Source organism: Tursiops truncatus, chromosome X (genome assembly GCF_011762595.2).
Source record: "Tursiops truncatus isolate mTurTru1 chromosome X, mTurTru1.mat.Y, whole genome shotgun sequence".
In the NCBI taxonomy this organism is placed as follows: Eukaryota; Metazoa; Chordata; class Mammalia; order Artiodactyla; family Delphinidae; genus Tursiops; species Tursiops truncatus.
The window spans coordinates 51,624,868-51,650,957 of NC_047055.1; the positions used below are offsets into that span (position 1 = coordinate 51,624,868).

The 26,090-nt window shown below is 33.9% G+C and overlaps 1 protein-coding gene across 5 annotated transcripts in view; it reads right to left on the minus strand.

Annotated features, from left to right (window-relative positions):
- Window positions 1–3,764: 3,764 nt before the first annotated feature.
- The window catches only part of PCDH11X (protocadherin 11 X-linked), a 708,447-nt gene continuing 686,121 nt past the window's right edge, over window positions 3,765–26,090 (minus strand). For all 5 annotated transcript variants that reach the window (XM_073798965.1, XM_073798964.1, XM_073798963.1 and 2 more), the window contains one exon: window positions 3,765–4,447. In XM_073798965.1, the coding sequence (XP_073655066.1) occupies window positions 3,765–4,447 (683 nt within the window). The remainder of the gene's footprint in view (window positions 4,448–26,090) is intronic.

A 26,090-nucleotide genomic window follows, 5' to 3' on the forward strand; every position in this document is an offset into this window, starting at 1 on the left:
CACACATTTTTCTGAGTGGCCTTTTCATTTTACTACTTTTACTGATGTCAACTTGTACTGCTTTTAAAAATCATATTTACTGAAAGCATATGGATGGTTAGTGTAAGAAAGCTACTATGAATGAATATTTTAAGGCCTCTGAATAAAATTGCTCTGGTGTGATAATTGGCATGTTAATGTAAAAAGTTTCCTGTCCAAATATAGTTCAGCTTCTCTTTCTCCCATGTTTTCCAGGGCAATTGTGCCAGTTGGAAATAGGCAAAATAGTCTAATGATTGTGAGAAAAAGTTCATCTATATATAACCATAAATTTGGTTTGGAAAAAATATGAAAGAGGAAAGACAGGAAATGATAACTATAGTGGAAAATATACATCAGAAGAATATAAAAAGAGAAAAGATTAAACAAATAGGTGTTCACAAATGTGGATTAGGAGATATACGCACATTCAGACTTAATATAAACAACAAAAAACTAATGTTGAAATATACATGTGAGTAAAACTTAATTTTCCCATGACTTTAATGAAAGTGTGTGACAAATATTGGTTTGAGAAGGCAGAGGCTCTTCATAACTGTCACCAGTACACAATAGCACTAATCATTTAGCAACCTTTTTTTTTCTAACCAAATTTATATTACCAAAAATAAAATGTTAAATAATTAGATGAGACTACACAAAATGTACCTTCTAAATGTATTACATTGTTTGTACCATATGTAAGTTTGTTTTTAGTACACTGACACAGTATTAGCTAAAACTTGAAGATAAAGTTCAAGGAAAAAATATGTATGCACTTAGCATATAAGATACACAGTGTTTGAATACATATTTACAAATGTGGTATATTAACATTATAACTAGTAAATTAATGATCACATGTAACTGAACATGGCCACAAAATAGAACAACCAGTCTGACTAAACATAGTATTACCATCCTTGTCATTCAGTTATAAGTTCTTATTTCCAACTAAATCAAATCTTACTTTTTTCAAGGGAAATATTTTTGGTTGATCGTAAAATAAGACTTATTGGAGTTCCAGGACTAAATTTTTGCACATTAAAAAAGCCATCTGTGAGTTTTGTCAACCTACAGCTCTGTCCATCCACTCAAAGAAAGAATTTGCAATGTGATGAGAAAGATCTCATCAGATCTGAAACCTTGGACGTTACAGGTTGCCAAGTCCAGACCCAGTGGAAGCTTAGGAAGAGAATGCATAGGGGAGCATAACTGGGCTCACACCCCTTGCCTCTTTGGCTACTTTGAGCCTGCTTCCATTCAAAGCCTCTCTGGTACAAACACAGAAGAGGGTGCCCAGTCATTTAATATTCTAAACACAATCTAAGTCTGACTGTATAATCAGAGTTAGAAAGGACAATAAAAGCATATTTGTTCATTCCTATATCTCTAGGAAAGGTATCAAAACTTCACAAATTTTACATGAGGATTTAAGAGCCACCCATATAACTCAATAAATCACACTATCAGAAAAAAAATCCCAAATATCTAACATTGATTTCTATTCTGATTTTCATTAACATAGATAGTAACTATTCATACTACTGACATTATTTGTCTTTCAGTTTCTCCTTTTTATCTCTTTTTCATTTATTTCTTTTTGTGTGTGTAGATCTTAACTAATAATGTGGAGAAGAAAATGTAGAAATAACTAAAAAAAGAAAAAAATAGCACATTATCTTTGCAAGCTTTAGAGGAAAAAGCATTCTAAAATCTACTGGAAGCACCGATTTTGTCATTCTAGGTTTCTTTATCTTCCCCAGGTATAAAATCTTCATTAACCATAGCAACAAGAATACCAACACATATACGTCATCATATTTCAATATCTTCACTTTCAAACATCATCAGTCCTTCAGGACTCACCTGCATCTGGAATACCAGGATGCTCCAAATCCCTTTGAATATAACAAACACAAATGAGGGAAAAAAATCAGTAATACTAACTAATTTGAAATTTCAGTAATTAAACTCTAGTAGTTAAAAGTTAAGAAGTTCTACACACCAAATCAGATATGATTTAAAGAGCTTCATAATGGGAACAATATATTCTCAAAATGCTACGTAACCTGCTGGGCACATGAAGAGAAGCTTTCTCAACATTCAATGGAAACTTTCACCAATGAAACTATACATTTACCACAGTTTATAATACAACATTTACACACAGTTTAATCATAAATTACATATCTTCAAGTTACACATTACAAAGTCTACATCTAATTTAAGCAAGAAGAAATATTCACTCCCCCCCCCCACACCACAACTAAAACATCAATTGTCTCTTGGTTTAGCGTAATACTGAAATAAATATTTTCAGTTTTGCTATGGATGAAAATTAAGTTGATGGTGTTTCGGTAAATTGATCAAATGTGCACATAGAAGACCACGGACAGTTAAGAGGACAAAAAATAAAATAAAGAACAGACAACAGAAGGAAACTAATGTTCCCTAGGAATACTCATGTATTCTTTGCTTAGAATGACATATATTGTTTCATATATGAGATTTTGTTGGTTTATTTTTTTTTGTGTGTGTGTTATTGGGGTATTTCTTTTCAACCCCAAGAGGCAGTCATGAACCCCATTTCTCCCTCTGCACATCTCCTTAAAATTCTATACTGTAACACATTTGATGTAGATTTATAATTATGTCTCTTGAAAAGTTCCTTCCTGACTTTCATCTTGTTATCAGTGGTTTTCTTCAGTAGGTTGAGCTAGAATGACAAAAATCCCTTAGTCTTATAGGTTTAGTATGTGGTTTTATCTACAGTTATGTTTATTTTAATTAGGAGTTGAATACATCCACCTTCATTATGATTTTCTAAGCTGTTATATACAAATTTCAGAAGATAAAGACCCAATTAATAATGGAATATAGGCTTAAAATGACAGATACAACATGATTTCTGATGCACTTTACACTAAACTACAAAGATAAATTTAACACAAAAAGAAAGAGGCCCTTTTTAGCAAATAATTGCCTAATTTGGACACAGTTATTGCACTTCAGTGTCTCGAACTCTACTAAAGAGTAGAGAAATAGGTTATAGACGTAAATCTGTACAGTTTTTATAAGTTCTTTACTGAAAATGTATATACAAATTATATCAACAATATATTCTTAAAATAAAGGTAGAAAACATAAAAAACAGACAGAAACAAAAAATATAAGAGATATCTCCACCCCCTATTGGTCATTTTTGCAGAAAAACTAATAACAAAAAAGTGGAGACAACAACAAATATCAAACAAAAAGACAAACAAAAATGCCACCGTACTTAAATCTTCTAACAGTCTAAACAAAAGTTTAGATAGAATAAACGTACTCTTGGAAAATCAGATATTTGTTAGTTTTCCATTAGCTATGTACTGGGTCCACAAAAAACAGAATGGAAAAAAATCAGTAATATTGCACATGTTGGTAAAAATAAATGAAAAAATACAGTGCACCAGAAATAATATATACTATATATTAATATATGCCATGATAAGCCTTTCTGTACAAAAGGGTGCAACTTTTTTTTCAATTTCTTTTATTTTTAAATACACATTCTGAATTAATCAAATTGTAAATTTATTTTTAACTTTTGACTAAGGGTCTAACTCTAGACTTGATTCTGGTATTGGTTTCTATTTACATAGCTATTTACAAATCTAATAATTTGAAGTATTCATTGAAATTGGATCTTAAACTTTGATTATATACATCCTGTTGGAAAATGTGAAGTAGCTGTTTTAGTTTTATAAAGGATGTTCTTCCATAGTGGGAGAATCACCCCTAGAGGGTCTGGCCTGCTGCCCTGGAGTGAAGGTTTTCAAGGGAATGACTTTAATTGAATCATCACTAGGATGAAGTCTTTCAGACATGGCATAAAACTGAGATCTTGTACTACCTTGTGCTCCCTGATCAAGAGAAAGTAGTCCATCAGGGCCAGCACTTTGCCCCCAACCTTGCTGCAGACCCATTGGTGGTTGTGCGGGGCTACAATGGAGGGCAGCAGCCTGTGGCAGAGGAGGGCTGCAGTGGATTGTGGCAGCCTGTGCCAGGGGAGGGCTGTAGCGGAGGGCAGAGGCCTGTGCTGGTGAAGGGCTGTGGCGAAGAGCAGTAGCCTGTGCTAGAGGTGGGCTGTGGTGCAGAGTGGAGGTCTGTGCTGGTGGAGGGCTGTGGCACAGTGCAATAGCCTGGGTCACCGGCGGACTGTGGCAGAGCACAACGGTCTGTGTCACTGGAGGGTTGCGCCGGCGAAGAGTGGTCTGCGTCAGGGGTGGGCTGTGGCACAGAGCAGAGGTCTGTGCCTGTAAAGGGCTGGAATGGGTCAGAGAAGCTGGCATCCAGCAGGCATCAGAGTGGCCCAAGATGAGACATTCTTGAGTGCAGTTGTCAGAGGCCTCTTCCAAGGTTGGTTGAACAGTTATTTCTGCAGCTGTTAGGGTGGGAAACAAATAATAAAATTTATGTTTCAAAGGCATATGTTTAATAGCTACTTAAAATAAATTATATTGTTACAGGAACATTTAATAATCTGTATATAAATGCATCAGAGACTTCTAATATTTTCACGATTGGTACTTGATTTGTCAAGAAATAATTCTTACAGTAACATAAATAGCCAGGAGTGGGAGGATGGCATTTCATTTCTATAATTAGGATACTTTGGTTTAGTCTCCCAAATGTAGATATTTTAAATTATGTTTGTGACTGGGAATGGAAGCTGTGGTCATTGATCTCTACACACAAGTCAGTTGAAATATGGTCCTAACACAAAGAGACGACATGAGTGAAACCAGTCACAGAATGGTAAATGGAAAAACCAGTCACAGAAACATGTAATTAACTAACCAATTATAGCTAACGGTTTGGTTAAGAATCTAATTAATTAATCTGAGAATAAATCTAAGAATCAATTAGGTTAATTTGGAAACATAGCTTATTGAACTCTAAGATATGTCTTTTAGTTTCCAGAATGAAATATAGCTGTAATTATCTTAGAGACAATTGATTTCTGTATTCCTCATTTTCTGAAATCATGGCAAATCAGTTTAGCAACATAATTAATTACAGATCCAAAATACTTAGCTCTAAACTACAATACTTTTTAAAACTCCTTTATAAGATTTCTGTAACATTTTCAAATTTCCATAGGTATGAAATATCAATAAGTATATCATACAAAGACTAGCCAAGTAAAGATAGAGTAGCTATATCAATGTAAAAGTTGACTTTAAAGCAAAGAATGCTACTAGCGATAGTGAAGGATATTACATCATGACTTTTTTTTTAAAAAAAGGTCATTTCTCTAAGAAGACATAACAATCCTAAAAGTTAAAAATAGAATTCACGTTCCTATAAGTCCTCAACAGGATATAGAGTCCAGGTACTGGCAGTATACTATCACACTTAAAGCCAAAGAATAGTATATATCAGAAGTGATTCTCATTAATAAGGCTAATTTTCTCCATTAGATAACCATTTACTTTTCTTCATTTAGAAGGCACTTTAAAAATGTCCCTATGAGCTTAACATTTAAAATATTCTATATTTTTGCACAATTATATTTGGGAAGTATTTGGAAAGGTAGAGTGTTATATATTTCGGGTGACATTAAATCATAAAAGCATGCATGGAAATATATGAACATACATACAACTATACTTTAAAACAAAATTTAATTTCCTCACCATCAGAAAAGCAACTGATCTGGCAGCTTTAAATTTTACAACACAAGAATATATCATAATTTCAACATTGAGTTATTTGCCTCTTTATGATGAGGAAACATACCAAGTCATTTTCACTGAAATATATGATTTATAGAAATTCCTTTTTTAACAGCTTTATTGAGATATAATTCACATGCCATAAAGTTCACTCATTTAAAGTGAATAATTCAATGGTTTTTAGTATATTCACATAGTTGTGCAACTATCACCACAATCAATTTTGGGACATCCTTATCAGTCCCAAAAGAAACCTGGTATCCATTAGCAGTCACTGGCCACTTCCCCCCAAAATCCACAGCCCTAAGTGACCATTAATGTACCTTTTTCTTCGATAGATTTGCCTATTCTAGGCATGTAATATGAGTTGAATCCTTTAAATGAAGTCTTTTGTGACTGGCCTGTTTCATTTAGCATAATGTTTTTAATGTTCACCCACGTTGTAGCATGTATCAGCGCTTCAGTTATATTTTTTATTGCTCACGATTACACTCTGTATGATTATACCACATTTTATTTATTCATTCATCAGTTGATGGACATTTGGGTTGTTTTTACTTTTTGGTTATCATGAGTAATGCTTTATCAACACTGTATAAAAGTTTTGAGGGAGGGGAAGATGACAGAAGAGTAAGACGTGGAGATCACCTTCCTCCCCACAGATACACCAGAAATACATCTACACGTGGAACAACTCCTACAGAACACCTACTGAACACTGGCAGAAGACTTGATACCTCCCAAAAGGCAAGAAATTTCCCAGGTACCTGGGTAGGGCAAAAGAATAAACAGATACAAAAGGATAGGGATGGGACCTGCACCAGTGGGAGGGAGCCGTGAAGGAGAAAATGTTTCCACACACTAGAAGCCCCTTAACGGGTGGAGACTGTGGGTGGCGGAGGGGGAAAGCTCTTCTCCGTGGAGGACAGCGCAGCAACAGGGGTGCGGGGGTCAAAGCGGAGAGATTCCTGCACAGAGGATCAGTGCCGCCCGGCACTCACAATCCCGAGAGGCTTGTCTACTCACCCACCAGGGTGGGCGGAGCTGGGAGCTGAGGCTCGGGCTTCGGTCGGAGCTCAGGGAGAGGACTGCGGTTGGCAGCGTGAACACAGCCTGCAGGGGGTTAGTGCACCATGGCGAGCCGGGAGGGAGTCCAGGGAAAAGTCTGGACCTGCCGAAGAGGCAAGAGACTTTTTCTTCCCTCTTTGTTTCCTGGTGCCTGAGGAGAGGGGATTAAGAGCGCTGCTTAAAGGAGCTCCAGAGACGGGCGCGAGCTGCGGCTAAAAGCACGGACCACAGAGACGGGCATGAGACGATAAGGCTGCTGAGGCCTCCACCAAGAAGCCTGTGTGTGATCACAGGTCACTAACCACAGCCCCTTTCTGAGGAGCCTGTGCAGATCGCCACTGCCAGGGTCCCGGGATCCAGGAGCAAGTCCCCCAGGAGAACGCACGGTGCACCTCAGGCTGGTGCAACGTCATGCTGTCCTCTGCTACCGCAGGCTTGCCCTGCACTCCGTAGCCCTCCCTCCCACCCTGCCTGAGTCCCCGAAGCAGCTGCTCCTTTAATCCCGTCCTGTCTGAGCGAAGAACAGACACCCTCCGGCGACCGACGCGAAGAGGCAGGGCCAAATCCAAAGCTGAGCCCTGGGAGCTGTGAGAACAAAGAAGAGAAAGAGAAATCTCTCCCAGCAGCCTCAGAAGCAGCGGATTAAAACTCCACAATCAACTTGATGTACCCTGCATCTGTGGAAGACATGAATAGACAACAAATCATCCCAAATTGAGGAGGTGGACTTTGAGAGCAAGATTTATTATTTTTTCCGTTTTCCTCTTTTCGTGAGTGTGTATGTGTATGCTTCTGTGTGAGATTCTTTCTGTATAGCTTTGCTCCCACCATTTGTCCTAGGGTTCTATCTGTCAGTTTTTTTTTCTTTCTTTAAAAAAATTTTTTTTCTTAATAATTATTTTTTATTTTAATAACTTTATTTTATTTTATCTTACTTTATTTTATTTTATCTTCTTTCTTTCTTCCTTTCTTTCTTTCCTTCCTTCCCTGCTTCCATCCTTCCTTTCTTCCTTCCTCCCTACCTCCCTCCCTTCTTTCTTCCTTCCTTTCTTTCTTTCTTCCTTTCCTTCTTTCTTCCTTTCTTCCTTTCCTTCTTTCCTTCTTTCTTTCTTTCTTTCTTTCTTTCTTTCTTTCTTTCTTTCTTTCTTTCTTTCTTTCTTTCTTTCTTTCTTTCTTTCTTTCCTTTCTACATTGTCTCCCTTTTATTCTGAGCTGTGTGGATGAAAGGCTCTTGGTGCTAAAGCGAGGAGTGAGTGCTGTGCCTCTGAGGTGGGAGAGCCAACTTCAGGACACTGGTCCACAAGAGACTGCCCAGCTCCACATAATATCAAACAGAGAAAATCTCCCAGAGATCTCCATCTCAACACAAGCACCCAGCTTCACTCAATGACCAGCAAGCTACAGTGCTGGACACCATATGCCAAACAACTAGCAAGAAAGGAACAAAACCCCACCCATTAGCAGAGAGGCTGCCTAAAATAATAAGTCCAGAAACACACCAAAACACACCACCAGACGTGGACCTGCCCACCAGAAAGACAAGATCCACCTCATCCACCAGAACACAGGCACTAGTCTCCTCCACCAGGAAGCCTGCACAACCCACTGAACCAACCTTAGCCACTGGGGACAGACACCAAACACCATGGGTACTATGAACCTGCAGCCTGCAAAAAGGAGACCCCAAACACAGTAAGATAAGCAAAATGAGAAGACAGAAAAACACACAGCAGATGAAGGAGCAAGATAAAAACCCAAAAGACCTAACAAATGAAGATGAAATAGGTAGTCTACCTGAAAAACAATTCAGAATAATGATAGTAAAGATGATCCAAAATCTTGGAAATAGAATAGACAAAATGCAAGAAACATTTAACAAGGACCTAGAAGAACTAAAGATGAAACAAACAAAGATGAACAACACAGTAAATGAAATGGAAAATACTTTACATGGGATCAATAGCAGAATAACTGAGGCAGAAGAACGGATAAGTGACCTGGAAGATAAAATAGTGGAAATAACGACTGCAGAGCAGAATAAAGAAAAAAGAATGAAAAGAACTGAGAACAGTCTCAGAGACCTCTGGGACAACATTAAATGCACCAACATTCGAATTATAGGGATTCCAGAAGAAGAAGAGAAAAAGAAAGGGACTGAGAAAATAGTTGAAGAGATTATAGTTGAAAACATCCCTAATATGGGAAAGGAAATAGTTAATCCAGTCCAGGAAGCACAGAGAGTCCCATACAGGATAAATGCAAGGAGAAATATGCCAGAACACATATTAATCAAACAGTCAAAAATTAAATACAAAGAAAACGTATTAAAAGCAGCAAGGGAAAAACAACAAATAATACAGAAGGGAATCCCCATAAGGTTAACAGTTGATCCATCAGCAGAAACTCTACAAGCCAGAAGGGACTGGGAAGACATATTTAAAGTGATGAAGGAGAAAAACCTGCATCCAAGATTACTCTACCCAGCAAGGATCTCATTCAGATTTGATGGAAAAATTAAAACCTTTACAGACAAGCAAAAGCAGAGAGAGTTCTGCACCACCAAACCAGCTTTACAACAAATGCCAAAGGAACTTCTTTAGGCAAGAAACACAAGAGAAGGAAAAGACCTACAATAATGAACCCAAAACAATTAAGAAAATGGGAATAGGAACATATATATCGATAATTACCTTAAATGTAAACGGACTAAATGCTCCCACCAAAAGACACAGATTCTCACAATGGATACAAAAGCAAGACCCATATATATGCTGTCTACAAGAAACGAACTTCAGACCTAGAGACACATACAGACTGAAAGTAAGGGAATGGAAAAAGATATTCCATGCAAATGGAAACCAAAAGAAAGTTGGAGTAGCAATTCTCATATCAGACAAAATAGACTTTAAAATAAAGACTATTAGAAGAGGCAAAGAAGGACACTACATAATGATGAAGGGATCAATCCAAGAATATGATATAACAATTTTAAATATTTATGCACCCAACATAGGTGCACCTCAATGCATAAGGCAAATACTGACAGCCATAAAAGGGGAAATCGACAGTAACACATTCATTGTAGGGGACTGTAACACCCCACTATCACCCATGGACAGATCATCCAAAATGAAAATAAATAAGGAAACACAAACTTTAAATGATACATTAAACAAGATGGACTTAATTGATATTTATAGGACATTCTGTTCAAAAACAACAGAATACACATTTTTCTCAAGTGCCCATGAAACATTCTCCAGGATAGATCATACCTTGGGTTACAAATCAAGCCTTGGTAAATTTAAGAAAATAGAAATTGTATCAAGTATCTTTTCTGACCACAACACTAGAGACTAGATATCAATTACAGGAAGAGATCTGTAAAAAATACAAACACATGGAGGCTCAACAATACACTACTTAATAACGAAGTGATCACTGAAGAAATCAAAGAGGAAATAAAAAAAAACTAGAAACAAATGACAATGGAGACACGACGACCCAAAACCTATGGGATGCAGAAAAATCAGTTCTCAGAGGGAACTTTATAGCAATACAATCCTACCTTAAGAAAAAGGAAATATCTCAAATAAACAACCTAGCCTTGCACCTAAAGCAATTAGAGAAAGAAGAACAAAAAACTCCCAAAGTTAGCAGAGGGAAAGAAATCATTAAAATCAGATCAGAAATTAATGAAAAAGAAATGAAGGAAACAACAGCAAAGATCAATAAAACTAAAAGCTTGTTTTTTGAGAAGATAAACAAAATTGATGAACCATTAGCCAGACTCAGCAAGAAAAAAAGGGAGAAGGCTCAAATCAATTGAATTAGAAATGAAAAAGGAGAAGTAACAACTGACACTGCGGAAATACAAAAGATCATGAGAGATTACTACAAGCAACTCTGCCAATAAAATGGACAACCTGGAAGAAATGGACAAATTCTTAGAAGAGCACAACCTGCCAAGACTGAATCAGGAAGAAATAGAAAATATGAACAGACCAATCACAAGCACTGAAATTGTAACTCTGGTTAAAAATCTTCCAACAAACAAAAGCCCAGGACCAGATGGCTCGACAGGAGAATTCTATCAAACATTTAGAGAAGAGCTACACCTGTCCTTCTCAAACTCTTCCAAAATATAGCAGAGGGAAGAACACTCCCAAACCAATTCTACGAGGCCACCATCACCCTGATACCAAAACCAGACAAGGATGTCACAAAGAACGAAAACTACAAGCCAATATCACTGATGAACACAGATGCAAATTTCCTCAACAAAATACTAGCAAACAGAATCCAACAGCACATTAAGAGGATAATACACCATGATCAAGTGGGGTTTATTCCTGGAATGCAAGGATTCTTCAATAGATGCAAATCAATCAGGGTGATATACCATACTAAGAAATTGAAGGAGAAAAATCATAGGACCATCTCAATAGATGCAGAGAAAGCTTTTGACAAAATTCAACACCTATTTATGATAAAAACCCTCCAGAAAATAGGCATAGAGGGAACTTTCCTCAACATAATAAAGGCCATATATGACAAACCCACAGACAACATTGTCCTCAATGGTGAAAAACTGAAAGCATTTCCACTAAGATCAGGAACAAGACAAGGTTGCCCACTCTCACCTCTCTTTTTCAACATAGTTTTGGAAGTTTTAGCCACAGCAATCAGAGAATAAAAGGAAATAAAGGAATCCAAATCAGAAAAGAAGAAGTAAAGCTGTCACTCTTTGCAGCTGACATGGTACTATACATAGAGAATCCTAAAGATGCTACCAGAAAACTACTAGAGCTAATCATGAATTTGGTAAAGTAGCAGGATACAAAATTAATGCACAGAAATCTCTGGTATTCCTATACACTAATGATGAAAAATCTGAAAGTGAAATCAAGAAAACACTCCCATTTACCATTGCAACACAAAGAATAAAATATCTAGGAATAAACCTACGTAAGGAGACAAAAGACCTGTATGCAGAAAATTATAAGACACTGATGAAAGAAATTAAAGATGATACAAATAGATGGAGAGATATACCATGTCCTTGGATTGGAAAAATCAACATTGTGAAAATGACTCTACTACCCAAAGCTATCTACAGATTCAATGCAATCCCTATGAAACTACCACTAGCATTTTTCACAGAACTAGAACAAAAAAAGTCACAATTTGTATAGAAACACAAAAGACCCCAAAGAGCCAAAGCAATCTTGAGATCAAAAAACGGAGCTGGAGGAATCAGGCTCTGTGACTTCAGACTATGCTACAAAGCTACAGTAATCAAGACAGTATGGTACTGGCATAAAAGCAGAAAGATAGATCAATGGAACAGGAAACAAAGCCCAGAGATTAACCCGTTTGCACATGGTCACCTTATCTTTGAAAAAGGAGGCAGGAATGTACAGTGAAGAAAGGACAGCCTCTTCAATAAGTGGTGCTGGGAAAACTGGACAGGTGCATGTAATAGTATGTGATTAGATCACTCCCTAACACCATACACAAAAATAAGCTCAAAATGGATTAAAGACCTAAATGTAAGGCCAGAAACTATCAAACTCTTAGAGGAAAACATAGGCAGAACACTCTATGACATAAATCACAGCCAAGGTCCTTTTTGACCCACCTCCTAGAGAAATGGAAATAAAAACAAAAATAAACAAATGGGACCTAATGAAACTTCAAAGCTTTTACAGAGCAAAGGAAACCATAAACAAGACCAAAAGACAATCCTCAGAATGGGAGAAAATATTTGCAAATGAAGCAACTGACAAAGGATTAATCTTCAAAATTTACAAGCAGCTCATGCAGATGAAGAACAAAAAACCAAACATCCCAATCCAAAAATAGGCAGAAGACCTAAATAGACATTTCTCCAAAGAAGATATACAGACTGCCAACAAACACATGTAAGAATGCTGAACCTCATTAATCATTAGAGAAATGCAAATCAAAACTACAGTGAGATATCATCTCCCACCAGTCAGAATGGCCATCATCAGAAAATCAAAAACCATAAATGCTGGAGAGGGTGTGGAGAAAAGGGAACACTCTTGCACTGCTGGTGGGAATGTGAATTGGTACAGCCACTATGGAGAACAGTATGAAGGTTCCTTAAAAACTACAAATAGAACTACCATATGACCCAGCTATCCCACTACTGGGCATATACCCTGAGAAATCCATAATTCAAAAAGAGTCATGTACCAAAATGTTCATTGCAGCTCTATTTACAATAGCCCGGAGATGGAAACCACCTAAGTAACCATCATTGGATGAATGTATAAAGAAGATGTGGCACATATATACAATGGAATATTACTAAGACATAAAAAGAAATGAAATTGAGCTATTTGTAATGAGTTTGATGGACCTAGAGTCTGTCATACAGAGTGAAGTATGTCAGAAAGAGAAAGACAAATACCGTATTCTTACACATATATATGGAATTTAAGAAAAAAATAATGTCATGAAGAACCTAGGGGTAAGACAGGAATAAAGACACAGACCTACTAGACAACGGACTTGAGGATATGGGGAGGGGGAAGGGTAAGCTGTGACAAAGCGCGAGAGTAACATGGAGATATATACACTACCAAACATAGAATAGATAGCTAGTGGGAAGCAGCTGCATAGCACAGGGAGATCAGCTCGGTGCTTTGTGACCACCTAGAGGGGTGGGATAGGGAGGGTGTGAGGGAGGGAGATGCAAGAGGGAAGAGATATGGGAACATATGTGTATGTATAACTGATTCACTTTGTTATAAAGCAGAAACTGACACACCATTGTAAAGCAATTATACTCCAATAAAGATGTAAAAAATGAAAAACAAACAAACAAAAAAAGTTTTTGTGTAGACACAGTTATTCATTTCTCTTGGGAGTGTACCTGTGTATGGAGTTGCTGAGTCATATGGCAACTCTATGTTTAATTTGAAGAAGTGCCAAACTGTTTTCCAAATTGGCTGCACAATTTTACATTGCCATCAGAAATACATGAAAGTTCCAATTCCTCTTCTAACTTTCTGCAAAAATTCAGTTTGAATTTTGTTAAGTATTGTTTTGAATCTGAAGATCATTTTGTGAAGTATTGAACTTTAACAGTATTAAATCTTCCTGTCTTTGAACATGGGATGTCTTTTCAGTTATTTATATCTTTAATTTCTTTCAATAGTTATTTCAAATTTTTCAGAGTAAAAACTTTGCACTTCTTTTGTTGAATTTGCTCTTAAGTATTTTATTCCATTGCAAATCGAATTGTTTTCCTAATTTCTTTTTTGGAATATTTATTGCTAGAGTATAGAAATACACTTGATTTTTATATATTGCTCTTAAAGCCTGTAACACTGCTGAGCTTGATTAGTTTTAATAGGTTTTTATTGGATTTTGTAGGATTTTCTCTATACAAGATCATATCATCTGCATATAGAGATAGTTTTGCTTCATTCTTTGCAGTATGAATGCCATATATATATATATATATATATATAGTCTAATTGTTCTGGCTCAAACCTCCAGTATAATGTTTAATAGCAGTGATGAAAGTGGACATCCTATGTCTTATTCCTGATACTAGGGGAAAACAGAGTATTTCACCATTAAAGTAATTTCTAATTTCTCTTGTGATTCCTTCTTTGACCAATTGATTATCTAGGAGCGTGTGGTTTAATTTTCCCATACATATTAACTTTCCAAATTTCTTTCTTTTATTTCTAATTTTGTTCCATTGTGTCCAGAGAATATATTCTGTGTGACTGCATTTCTTTCAATTTATTGAGAATTGTTTTATAGCGTAGCATATAGTCTATCCTGTACAATGCTGCATGTGCACTTGAGGAGACTATGTATTCTGCTCTTATTGGCTGGAGTGTTCTGCAGATGTCTGTTAGGTCTAATTTACTTAGAGTACTGATCACTTCTTCTATTTCCTCTGTGGTCTTTTACATGGTTATTCTTTCTATTATAGAAAGTGGAATATTGAAATCTCCAACTGTTATTATTGAATTGTCTATTTCTCCCTTCAATTATGTCAGTTTTTGCTTCATGATTTTTAGAGCACTGTTGTTAGATGCATATATGTTTATAATTGTTATATCTTCCTGATTATTTGACCATTCTATCATGAAAAAATATCCCTCTTTATCTCTAGTAACATTTTTAAAGTTTTTCTAATTTAAATAAGTCTGATATTAGTGTAGTCACTCTATCATGATTTCTGTGTGCATGATATAACTTTTCCATAATTTCATAATTAATCTATCTGTATCTTTGAAACTAAGGTCTGCATCCTGTAGGCACACATTTGGATTTGATTTTTTTAATTCAGTGTTACAATTCTTCCTTGTTTGGGGTTTCTAATCAATTCATTTTCAATGGTCTTATTGATATAGTACATTTATATCTACCATTTTACTTTTTGTTTTCTATGTATTTCATGTCTTTTTCTGTTCCTCTATTCCTCCTTTACAGCTTCTTCTGCATTAGGTGAATACTTTCTAGTTTAATGTAATTCTTTTAATGATTTTTGACTACATATGTATATATAATATATAGTGTATATAATGTTACATGTAAATATGTATACTTATTTATGCACGCATATGTGCACACGTGTGTGTGTATGTCATTCTCTTACTGGTCTTTAGATTGTGCGGGCTTATTACAATTACTTCAGATTTATTATACATTAATTCCAGTGAGAAATAGAAATATTACTCCTATATATCTATATTTTCTCTCCTCCTTATTGTGCCATATATATATATATACATATATATAACACATATGTATGTAAAAATTCAATATATTGTTATAATTATTACTTTATGTATTATTTGTTTTAATGAAGCTGAAACAAGGATGGGAGTGCAAGTTTTATAAATAATTATCAATTATTTTTTACTAACATTCTTATTTGCCATTTCTGGTTCTCTTCATTTGTTTGCTTGTTTCTGTGTATTTTGAGTTACCATAAGATGTTGTTTTGTTACTCCAATTCAGTTTTGCTCCTACCCACCCCTTTTATACTGTTATTGTCATATATATATATATATATGTGTGTGTGTGTATATATATATATATATGTATAAATTATATATATATATATATATAATTTTAATAATGCTGTTATCAATGCATGTGTACAAATATATTTGAGCCCGTTTCAGTTGTTTGGGGTATATATCCAGGGATGAAATTACTAGGTTATATGGTAATTCTATGTTTAATTTTGTGTGGGATCACCATACATCTTCTATAGCAGCTGCACCATTTTATATTCTCACCAGCAATACACAAGTATTCCAATTTCTCCACATTCCCCTTGAAGCTTGTTATTTTCTGTGTGTGTGTGTTTGTGTTTTTAATAACTGCCATTCTAATATGTGTGAAGTAGCATCTCACTGTGGTTTTGATTAGCTCTTCCCTAATGACTAGTGATGAGCAGCATCTTTTCGTGTGTTTATTGGCTATCTGTATACTGCATTTGGAGAAATGTCTTCAAGTTTTTTGCTCATTTTTAAACTGGGTTGGTTGAGTGTTTGTTTTGGTGTTGTTAGAATTCTCTTTATATTCTGGATATAAGTCCCATATCAGATATATGATTTGCAAATATTTTCTCCCATTCTGTGTGTTTCCTTTTCATTCTGTTGACCAGATCCTTTGTTGTACAAAGGGTTTTAATTTTGATACAGCCCAACTTATCTATTTTTTTTTATTGCTTGTGTTTTTGGTGTCATACCCAAGAAATCTTGCCAAATCCAATGTCATAAAGTTTTTTCCCCATATTTTTTCTTGTAAGATTTTTATAGTTTTAGTTCTTACATTTAAGCCTTTGATTCATTTTGAGTTAAATTTTGTATACGGTATATGGTAAGGGTGCAACTTCATTCTTTTACAAGTGGATATCCAGTTTTCCCAGCACTATTTGTTGTCTTCTAGTTGCTAAATGGCAGCCATTCATATTGCCCCTTCTTCTCAAAAGATCTATTTCTATATATTTAAACAAGCATCTTTCAAGTTTTAGAAGTCTAATTTATTAGGAACCATCCACCTTCTGAATTCACTTGTTGTCACTCTGTCTCTAGTTAAGCATTAACTTTACCAAGTGAAATCAATAATTTCCAACTAGATAGCTTTCATCCATAGAGAATAAAACAAAGCATGCTAAGAATTGAATTCAATACTAACATTTTGACTAACAAAATTAGAGAGTTCTTGAAAACTTGGGAAATTAAGTAACAAATACATACAGAATTGAAGAAAAATGAAAAAGCCCAAAGGTAAGGGCTTTTAAAAAATTCATTATGCATATAAAATATTGTAGTGTTTTTCACAATTTGACAGATTTTCTGAAGAATTTGGAAACTAGCTGACACATAATATTTTAGATGGACAGACGATACTTCACATAAAGTGCTTCCAAAATATGTGATGGAACAATGTAATATTATTGTTCAAATGATATTTACTATAAAATATAGGTAATTAAGTACATCTCTAGAACTTTTCTCAATAATTCACCTTGACACTAATCCAAAACATCTTTTTTATTTTCTCACTTAACTCTAATTGGCTTATAGTAGATAAACCACATAAATACTAATTGAATAGAGACTCTGTCAATTTGGTAGTAGAGTTTTAATAAATAACCAGAAACATTGATATTATTTGTCCTTAAAAAAACTCTGTCTTGTCCTTTAAGTAATGGGTATTGCTATAGTTAGTAACATTCATGACTTGAAAAAAGCCTATTCACAAGCTACAACAAACAGAAAACATATATCCAAACCTACTAAATGTAATTATACCCAATTAGATAAACAGGAGATTGTTCACAATGTGTGTGTGTGTGTGTGTGTGTGTGCGTGTGTGTAAAATTTATAAAAAGTCACATTTTTAGCTAAATGTTGTTAATCTCAGAATTCAGAATACCTTGGTGAAAATCCTAGTTTTATTTAAAACAAGTTTTGTAATAAACTTCATTGTTGTATCTCTAAGTGCATAAAAATCCACCAACTACTAGAGAAACAATATAAATAAAAGCACAAAAACAGAAGTGTAATTAATATTCTAAGAGTTTCTATTTGAATGAATGCTACTAAAATATTCTTTTAAGCATATTTTTTTAGTGGGCTATACAGTCTCCCTTAATACTATCAATACCATTTAATTAATGAACTATTTCCCAAAGAGAGAGTACAAGTCAAGCACAGACTAACTCAGTGAAAGTTCAGAATAACATTCGTTGTGAATTAGTGGAGTTCAAATTAATTACACTTAAAACAACATTCTCTGAGGGCTTCTGTAACTTATTAATAACATTTAACTTTGAAGAAATAAATATTCTTCCCAGGGAAATATATTATCCTCATAAAGCACAAAAATACCCTTTGAATATCACAGTAATTTTCTATAGGGAAAATGTGATGTAGTCATATTTTTGATCATTTTATCATGTTGAAAAGGCAACTTGAACTAAAGTTATGAGTCAAGTGATGACCAAAATTCTGCCAATATGCACCTCAATTGAGTATACTGGGAAAATGGAATATATAACAGGGTGATAAAAATACCTATCTATAAAGAATATATTGCAAAGGAGACAGACCCAATATCTCTCTTTGGAAATCACTTACAAGAGAACTGTTACCATCTGCAGTTGTTGAGAAGGAGTGAGGAAAAATGACAGAATATTGAACTATATTTTTAGCACAATGAAATTAAGATCACTGTTAGAGTGTAATTCATCTGTTTTGTGTCAGAAAGAAAATGTGCTCTTATGAGGTTAAATAAATTCATTTGGATATTCTTTTCCTTTGTTCTAAATGCTTACACTTATTTGACCATTAAATTGCTTTTGAGAACTATCTGTTAACTCACATTTATTTAGTTGGCTGATTATATATATATATATATATATATATATATATATATATATATATATATATATATATATATATATATATATTTCAAGAAATAGAGGAAAAATTCCAGTCTTTCAGAATTCAGATAACAAGTTCATAGATATGATTAAATGTGCTCTGGTGATGCTCCCTATCATTCTCCAACCTTTATCAATTTGAAGACAAATGCATATTTTATAGACATTTTCCTTAGTGCTATTCCAAAACTTAATAGAATGTTCATTATACAGAAATCTCCAAACTGTTCCATTTAATATATCTGTTAATCTCTGATAGCAAATTACATATGATAGAGTTCTTATACAGATCATTTGATTAGTTTTCAAAGCTGACCTCTCATGAAAAAGAATGTGATATTGTTATAAATTTGCTTTGGTCTTTCTTTCTCTTGCTCTTTCAGTAGATTTCCAATTATACCACTGAAGATTTTCAGTGTCATGTTTTAGGGGAATACTGCGTTGTAACTGATACATTTATTTCAGCAAATAATTTTTACTGCCCTCAGTTGTTCATCATTTGGTCTTCCCAAGTGAATAACTGGAAAATTTATGACTTGCCTAATGGGTTGACAGTTCAGAGTTTGGTTTAATGTGGTCCAAATGCCTAGTAAAGGTATTTGGGACATTCAACTCAGATTTTCACTTTTTATTTAAAGTTTTGTGAGATTTAAAGTTCCCCTAATATTGTTGAAGATAATCTGTTGCAACTTGATACCTTCAATCTATTCATGTAAGTTAACTAGTCAGAGTAGCAAAAGGACACACTAGAAACAAATATAATAAGATGAATGATCCTATTTTCACCTGACATCTCTCCAATATCCACTGAGACTTGTTGGGAACAAATTGAGTAAAGTTCCCATCACCAAAATAATAATTTGGGCCCATATGAGTAAGCAAACATCTGGAAATAGGTGGGGTTGGAAAGCTTACTATGAAAATATCGTTAGAGTTGGCTACCTCATAGCTACAAATATATCTATACTTTTTTATGCTAATAAATTGTTTATTCTACACCAGACCTTTAATCAATCCATGGTTCCATAATCATATATTAGTTCTGAATTTAGACTTCCCAGAGTTTTATTCCTATATAACTTAAAGTCTAAGTTAGTTAACTAGCTTAACAAAGAGCAGGTTTTTGTTTTGCTTTGTTTTGTTTTGCGGTACGCGGGCCTCTCACTGTTGTGGCCTCTCCCGTTAAGGAACACAGGTTCCGGACGCGCAGGCCCAGCGGCCATGGCCCACGGGCCCAGCCGCTCCGCGGCACGTGGGATCCTCCCGGACCGGGGCACAAACCCACGTCCCCCGCATCGGCAGGCGGACTCTCAACCACTGCGCCACCAGGGAAGCCCAAGAGCAGGTTTTAAATTAAGCAAATTCTTAATATTAACAGTATAGCATTGCATTTAGAGTAAAATGATGAAAGAAGCAAAATTCTCACACAATGAAACTGTCTATAATTACACAGATACTTTTCATATTTCAAAACACTGCAAATACATGAAAACATAGTTCGCAATATCAACAACCATCAAACAATGAGAAGTGACTCATTTGCTATAGCATTTCTGATTAATCAACAAGTGTAGCAGTTTTTATATTATCAGGTTATTGGGACCTCAGCGAAACAATGGTGACAACCTTACACTGGTTCAGTTAACAATAGTCACTAAGAAGAGTCTTCCTTTCCCCTTTAAAAGTAGTATTTGATGAAAATAACAATTCAAACCTGGTAAAAGAAGAAAATCTTCGGAACTACCACAGCAGCCAAAAATAATCTCATGGATAATATCACTGAATAAATTTTGTTTCATGTCTATCTGCAATACTTTGAAAGACTTAAAACTTATTTGTTAATATTAATTGATATACTTTAATAAAATGAGCTGTGATATCTTTCATTTCAAAATTCTGTGACATATTCTGCATCATGTGACTGTAAAATATTTTAAACACCCAAATCTATGCAAAACTAAGACAGAATGCAGGTAAATGCCAAATTTTTAATTACTTTATTCTTTTATATTTTATCATATTGAAATAGTGCACACATACTTGATGAAGAGGCAATGACACTTTGATGCAAAACATTATCACGCTAGGAGTGTTGTGATGCAAAGTATACTTCACAAAGCACTAATTGTATTTGGCTTTTGAAATTGGAAAGTAAAACATTTTCATTTTTTCTGGGGGATTAGCAGAGAATATTTTATTATTCTTTAGAACTTTGATTTATAGCGTGAACTTAATATCTACAAGTCCAAAGCAGAACAAGGCCATTACCTTAGTGTGACTTTTAATTTTTTTTAGTTTAATGAAGAATCTATCAGACTTATAGATCCTCCTTTTGGAAGATGGAAAAAGGGACTTTTGATCTATGGCCACAGACACTATGAAAAACATACAGAATTATTAATGACCAATAAATGTAGCCAATGCCTTTCATCCAATAATCTTGGCCTATTTGTGCTAATGAAGTGGGCTTGGTAATACCTATTGCTATTCTATAAAGCAGGAAGCCTGTGTTTATTTAGACTGGGAAAACTGGGACACACCTGCCTTGTTTAAGAACTCACTTGGCAAAATCTTCACACTTCAGGTTTAACCCATTTTTTTGAATATATCTTACAAGAAATAGAAATTGTTCTCTCCATTTAAAAATTAATAATGCTAAGATTATAAACTTCTCCTATTATGAATTCTGGGAGTTTCTTACAAGCATGCTAGGTCCTTCTAATAATGAGTCTTTTTAGAATACTGAATCATTAATAATAAATGCTGTCCAGTGTATTTGTTAACAAAGGCTATTACAGTTAAACATGTTAATATACGTTATTACAGAGACTCATAGGTGACTATAAACACAAAATCAGTCATGATATTTTGGGATTATTTGGGGAAATATTTGTTCATAAATTTACTATTAGTTAGTAACTATTCAAGAACTGTATTTTGCAAAAGCAATAGTTAATGTTATTGCTTCTAGGCCTTTTGGCTAAGATCAAGTGAAGAGTTAATTTTAGTGATTAAAGAGATATGTAATCAATTAATTTATATTTTAAAATGTAATTGATAGCTTTTAAAATATGCCATTTAAATATGCCTTTCAACACAATCTACAGTATTGGTGTCTTTGACATAAAAAATAGGAAGTACAAGAAAAAATATATTCAAAGGTACTGAAAAAGTACCATTTCATGCTTATTAAAAAACAAAGTCTGTCATATATAATACTATGTAATGCTGTTAAAAGATATACATAGAAAGAAAACTCAGATATCTAAATTACTTTGGATATTCCATTTAAATAATTTTGTTTCTATAAAATTGATTTTTATACTGAAAACATATACAACAGAGAAAGTGTGAGTTATTACTATCATCATTGCTATCTAATTACAATCTGAAGAAGAGAAAGGATTTCTTCCCCTAATGATGCTCTTTGAATAGGGCACTAATAAGAGCAAGGATAAACAGTAGTGGCACCAGATATTCCCACTGCTGGGATCACCTCTAGGTTATTCTAAGGTAGGATTTGGAAATGTCAAAGTATATAATGAAACAAATGTGGAAACATTTATTCTATGGTAACTTTGAATAAATTGATTCAAATGTGAGAGAAGTCATGCAAACTTTCTCTAGTGGAAATATTCTTACTCCTGTTACAATGTTTATGAACTATTACCCATAATATAGGTGGGTATGAATTAACCATTTGGGATTCAGTATTACATATTACTTGAATGAAATTTTCAATAAATTCTAACTTACTGCAGCCAAACATTATGCATGTGAGCATTTATTCAGTATTTTGTATTTTAGTCAAACTCAATATGTTCCTGGTGTCAATATGCTGATTGTCTTTGAGCAAGAGAGAAGAAAAAAGTGTTGCTTTTCTTTTTTGAAACAGAGAATGCCTGGTACTTGCTTTTCTATTTGTGTTTGTATTGATTTGCATATTCTTTAGAGGTAGGTCATTGAAAAAACAATGCTTTATATAATTTTACACTAATAATGCAAGTACATTTAATTGGTCAAGAGATAAAGCTAATTGCTTGCTTTTATTAATGCAGATATCATAACTGTACTGTAAATGACATATGAAGATTTTCTTTCAAATTGTTTTTTTAAAAATGGCAACTGGTGCTCCAGTTGTATTAGGCATACTATAGATTCAATATTTTTGATCTGTACAAATTTATATCTGTTTTGTAATGAGGAGCATTAGAATGTTTGTACAGATATATTTTGTAATGAGGAGTTTTTTAATGAGGAGCATTAGAATGAGGAGTTTTGTGAAGTTTTATAATGAGGAGCATTAGAATGTTTGTACAGATATAAGGTGGACAAGCATTAATCAAATTTAGTCTAAGGAACTATAACTTTGATGTTTGCACTGCAGACAACCTGTATTTCAATTAATCTGTACAAGATTTCAAAGGTAAGTGTATGTGCTATAAAAACATATAGAGAATCATAGAGATAGTGTTCATTTAAACAACAACGTTTCTTCACAGCAAACTAAAGTTTAATTAACAGTATAGATAAATAAACTGTTATAATGTAATAGACTAATCATACATTTCTTACAAAGTGGCTGAAGATATGGACCAAAAAAAATAAGATTTCTTAAAATGTACTTAATCCAAATATATGTATGTAATTTGTGAATGACAGCCAATTTAACTACTCCATTTAAGAGGAAGATGATAAATAAGGCATAGGTTGTGTGTGTGTGTGTGTGTGTGTGTGTGTGTGTGTGTGTGTAAAATAAGGAGGATGTGATTGTGGTGGCTATGGAAGAGAGAGCACAATATCCATAGAGGTCTGGGGACGATAGAAATGAGTGAAGAAAAGGAGAGATTTAGGTACAGGGAGATTTGCAGGGAACTAGTGTGAACAGTCCTTTGGACAGTTAATTGGAACCTTACGTGAAGAGGAAGGCCCCGGAGGCAGTACTCTTTCTCAATTGAGGGAAATGAACCAAAAATGATCCCTGATAAATGGACATGGAAATAGATGAAACATTGTTCACGGTATGTAGGCTGGCATATTAAGATAGAATATAAAGCAACATTCCCTGAATTAAACAACATATTTATTTCAATACATTTTTCCTAAAATTGCTTTTCCTCACTATTAACATGTATCCTCCCCACATATGGATTTTATTGTACATACATACACAACTTAAGTGCAATTCAATACATACACATGAACTTTCTTTTACTAAGAAAGGAAGAAAGGATTAACCTCATATTCTTATTCTATTTTTAACTCATTATGTTTTCTAGTGATTCAGTTGCACTTAGGCTCTAAAGATGGGCCTGCATTTATTCACTATAGCAACAAAACTTACTATGTTACTGGGGTGAATTACAAAGACATATTTCTAAATGTTAAAGAAACCATGAATTCCCAGGAAATACTTCATTCCCTAATATGTATCTCACATTTTATATATTGTTAGATTTGTTTTGCTAATATTTTAAATGGACATTGTGCCTATATTCATGAGGAATATTGTTTGTAGCTTTTTTATTCTTTTCATTTCACACTGTCTTTTCCTGGATTTTAGTGTCAGAATAATGCTGGTCCCTTAAATGAGTTGTAAAACATTCCTTCTTGTATTTTTTGAAAAAGTCTGTGGAGAATTATTATTCTTTCATCCTTAAACATTTTTGAAAATTCACCTTTGAGACTCCCTGGGCTTGATGTTTTCTTTGTGGGAAGATTTTCAGCAAAAAAAGTAAATTCCTTCTATAGATATAGAACTGTTCAGATTATATATTTTCTTCTTGAGGGAGTTTTGATAACTTGTGTCTTTCAAGGAATTTGTTTATTTCTTCTAAGTTGTCCAAATTGTTGGAAAAAAGTTGTGCTTAACTATTCTCTTATTTTTTACTATCTGTAGGATCTTTGGCGATGGCTCCCCTTTTTTCCCTGATATTGATTGATTGATTTTTGATCCCTATCTTTTTTCTTCATTGCTTTAACAAGGGATATATCAGTTTTATTAAAGTTTTCAAAGGACTAGTTTTGACTTGTTCATTTTCATTAATGTTTGTTTTCTATTTTGTTGGGTTATGCTTTTTTCTTTATTACTTCCTTCTACTTACTTTGGGTTTATTTTGTATTTATTTTCTAGCTTAAGTTAGTATCTTGGGACATTAATTTTAGACCTCTTATTTTTTCTAATATAAGCATTTAAAGCTTATGTTTCCTCTGAGAATAGCTTTAGTTATTTGCATCTCATTAATTTTGATATATTGTATTTTTATTACAATACAGTTTGGAATAGCTTAAACTTCTTGATTTCCTCTTTTTCTCATTGAAGTATGTTGTTTAAATTCCAAATATTGTGATTTTTCCTAGGTATCTAATTGTTATTTATAGTTTAATTCCATTAAGTTCAATAAATATATTGTGTGCTTTCAATCCTTTGAAATTTATTAAAATTTGTTTTATGATCCAGCAAATGGTCTACCTTGGTGAATGCACTATATGCATTTGGAAAACAATTCATATCCTGCAGTTTTCGGTTGTAGTATTCTGTATGTAATTATCAAGTAGGTGAATGTGGTTGATTGTGTTGTTTGGATCCTCTATTTCTTACTGATTATTTTTTTTAATCTACTTGTCAGTTGCAAAGACAATGATGTTTAAAATCTCCTACTATTTATGGGATTATGTATTCCTTGTTTTAATTTCATCATTTTTGCTTCACATATTTTGAAGAATAAGTGCATACCCATATAAGATTAATATATTTTCCTAAAGAATTAACACTTTTTAATTATGAAATAGTCTTTATTTTTGGTAACACTTTTTGTCTTGAAGTCTATTTTTCTAATATTAACATGGCTACTCTGGCTCTTTATATTTACTGTTCAATTTATATATCTTTTCCTATCCATTTATATTCAAACTATCTATATCTTTGTATTTAAAATGCATCTCTTCTAGACAGCATAAAGTTGGATTTTGCTTTCTGCCTTTATTTAGAGTGTTTACTTTGTTAACATTTAATGTAACTATTGATATAGTTTAATTTGGTTTCCCATTTTATTGTTAATTTTCTGCTTGTCCTCTATTTTTCTTAATATCTGTTCCTATTTTTCTGCCTTTTATTGGATTATTTGAATTTTTTAGATATCCACTTTAATTTATTTATTGGCTTTTTAGCTATATGTCTTTACATTTTTTTAGTGATTGCTCTAGGAATTAGAATACATATTCTTAAATTTTTACAATCTACTTAAAATGAATGTATTGTTAAAAAATTATTCTGACACTTGTTAAAACTATAAGGAAGACTTTACTCAAGACACTGTCATAGG